At 44.2% G+C, this 2753-nt stretch overlaps 1 protein-coding gene across 1 annotated transcript; it reads left to right on the top strand.

Annotated features, from left to right (window-relative positions):
* The first annotated feature begins 1325 nt into the window (after nucleotides 1-1325).
* Nucleotides 1326-2521, top strand: LOC119343861 (probable magnesium transporter NIPA4). Its single transcript, XM_037614606.1, has 4 exons — nucleotides 1326-1439; nucleotides 1614-1706; nucleotides 1784-1901; nucleotides 1987-2521. The coding sequence occupies exons 2-4, from the start codon at nucleotides 1662-1664 to the stop codon at nucleotides 2130-2132; spliced, it is 309 nt and encodes a 102-aa protein (XP_037470503.1). The 5' UTR covers nucleotides 1326-1439; nucleotides 1614-1661; the 3' UTR covers nucleotides 2133-2521.
* The last annotated feature ends 232 nt before the right edge of the window (nucleotides 2522-2753 follow it).

Genomic DNA, 2753 nt, shown 5'->3' with positions numbered 1-2753 from the left:
ATTTCAGATCTGAACCTATTATGTTTTCATGAATATATGTGAGTTCTTGATCCTATCTTACAAGTCTATAGTCACCTATTATGTGTTATGATCCGACAACCCCAAAGTGACAATAATCGGGATACTTCTCGGTGATGACCGTAGTTTGAGGAGTTCATGTATTCAGTATGTGTTAATGCTTTGGTCCGGTACTCTTTTAAAAGGAGGCCTTAATATCCCTTAGTTTCCACTAGGACCCCGCTACCACGGGAGGGTAGGACAAAAGATGTCATGCAAGTTCTTTTCCATAAGCACGTATGATTGTATTCGGTGTTGGAAATATGCCCTAGAGGCAATAATAATTAGTTATTATTATATTTCCTTGTTCATGATATTAGTTTATTATCCATGCTATAATTGTATTGAAAGGAAACTCAGATACATGTGTGGGTACATAGACAACACCATGTCCCTAGTAAGCCTCTAGTTGACTAGCTCGTTGATCAATAGATGGTTACGGTTTCCTAACCATGGACATTGGATGTCATTGATAACAGGATCACATCATTAGGAGAATGATGTGATGGACAAGACCCAATCCTAAGCCCAGCACAAAGATCGTAGTTCGTATGCTAAAGCTTTTCTAATGTCAAGTATCTTTTCCTTAGACCATGAGATTGTGCAACTCCCGGATACCGTAGGAATGATTTGGGTGTACCAAACGTCACAACATAACTGGGTGGCTATAAAGGTGCACTACACGTATCTCCGAAACTGTCTGTTGGGTTGGCACGAATCGAGACTGGGATTTGTCACTCCGTGTAAACGGAGAGGTATCTCTGGGCCCACTCGGTAGGACATCATCATAATATGCACAATGTGACCAAGGGGTTGATCACGAGATGATGTGTTACGGAACGAGTAAAGAGACTTGCCGGTAACGAGATTGAACAAGGTATCGGTATACCGACGATCGAATCTCGGGCAAGTACCATACCGTTAGACAAAGGGAATTGTATACGGGATCGATTGAGTCCTTGACATCGTGGTTCATCCGATGAGATCATTGTGGAACATGTGGGAGCCAACATGGGTATCCAGATCCCGCTGTTGGTTATTGGCCGGAGAGTTGTCTCGGTCATGTCTGCATGGTTCCCGAACCCGTAGGGTCTACACACTTAAGGTTTGATGACGCTAGGGTTATAAAGGAAGTTTGTATGTGGTTACCGAATGTTGTTCGGAGTCCCGGATGAGATCCCGGACGTCACGAGGAGTTCCAGAATGGTCTGGAGGTAAAGATTTATATATGGGAAGTCTTATTTTGGTCGCCGGAAAAGTTTCGCACTTTATCGATTAAACTTACCATTCAGGGCGAAAACCAGGCTGGGTATTTCCAGACGTGGCTGTTTGTGACGGTTTCAGCTATATGCTTAGTCATCCAATTAGTTTACCTGAACAAGGTACCTCAGTGCCTGCCTTGATATGTAAAAAGGGAACTTTTGTTCCTTACAGTTTTTTCAACAACATATTCATAAAAAAGAAAAAAGAAGCTCTGTTAGATAATGTGTCGCATGATCTACCGATCACATCGCAATATCCTCATCTCTACATCACTTGTTATGTTCAACTTTCAGGCATTGGATACTTTCAATACGGCGCTGGTTTCTCCCATCTATTATGCCATGTTCACAACCCTCACTATTTTAGCAAGTGCCATAATGTTCAAGGTGAGCAATTAAAACATCAGGCATTCTTGACCATTGTGTTAATTGGTTAGCTGACTTCTGTTTACCTGACTATCCAGGATTGGTCTGGGCAGAGCGCAAGCATTATTGCCTCCGAGACTTGTGGATTTCTCACAGTTCTTGCCGGTATTATTGTGCTACATTCCACCAAAGAACCCGATCAAAATCTGTCCCCAGGTACATGCTCGCGAAGCCTGGTACAATGGCAGGAGAAATATCGTATTCCAACGCACTCATCATTTTCCTCTCCATATGACTGCAGACCTTTATGCATCTCTCACTGCACCCCTCCCTCCAAAGATATATTGGCACATCCAAGGAAACGGCGGCGACGTAGGGAAGCAAAAAGAGGACGACTCACTTCCCTGCGATTTCATCACCGTCGTGCGCCAGGACTACTTCGTCTAGAAAATTCTCAGGACGGCATATGCGTTTCATATGTGCCAGCCAGCCTCAAGACCTTCATGTGGCGAGGGTGGACCCCAGGGCCTGCTACCGACGGTACAAGGCCATCCTGGCCTGAAAAAATGTGAAAATTTTGCAGAGACATCGTGTTGTACCATACCATGACCAAACCGGTTGCGTCGGAGCTAGGTGTTGTACGATTACCTGTGTACTGTAGAAATCGCGCCGTGTGAGGAGGATGTTGTTGTAGGGGGGTTTGTGAGGGATGTTGTAGATGTTGTTGCCTGTCTGATGTGAATACCAAAGCACACAACGCTTTCTGTTGCTAGTGTGACATTTTGTTTCACCCTTGTCGGCCTCGGGATGTTTCAGTCGCTGTATTGTTTGTTTTAGGCTTGCATTGTACACTCCGTTGTTTGTGTCTGTGGAGAAGCAATTCCACCTTTGGTGGTCATCCTGTTTTGCGTCTGGGTTGAGAAGGTTCTCTGCTGAGTTCCAGGTCTATAATAAAGAAATAACAACCAAGCATTGTGTTGTAATAACGCAGCGATTGTGTTGAGTAAGTTTGAGTTTTTCCTCGTAGCGTTGTGCAATATCTTCACGAACGGGAGGTGGCTGAAGAAG

Source organism: Triticum dicoccoides, unplaced genomic scaffold (genome assembly GCF_002162155.2).
Source record: "Triticum dicoccoides isolate Atlit2015 ecotype Zavitan unplaced genomic scaffold, WEW_v2.0 scaffold143729, whole genome shotgun sequence".
Lineage (NCBI taxonomy): Eukaryota > Viridiplantae > Streptophyta > Magnoliopsida > Poales > Poaceae > Triticum > Triticum dicoccoides.
Note: the sequence above shows the minus strand (reverse complement) of the source record. Positions and strands in the feature narration are given on the sequence as shown.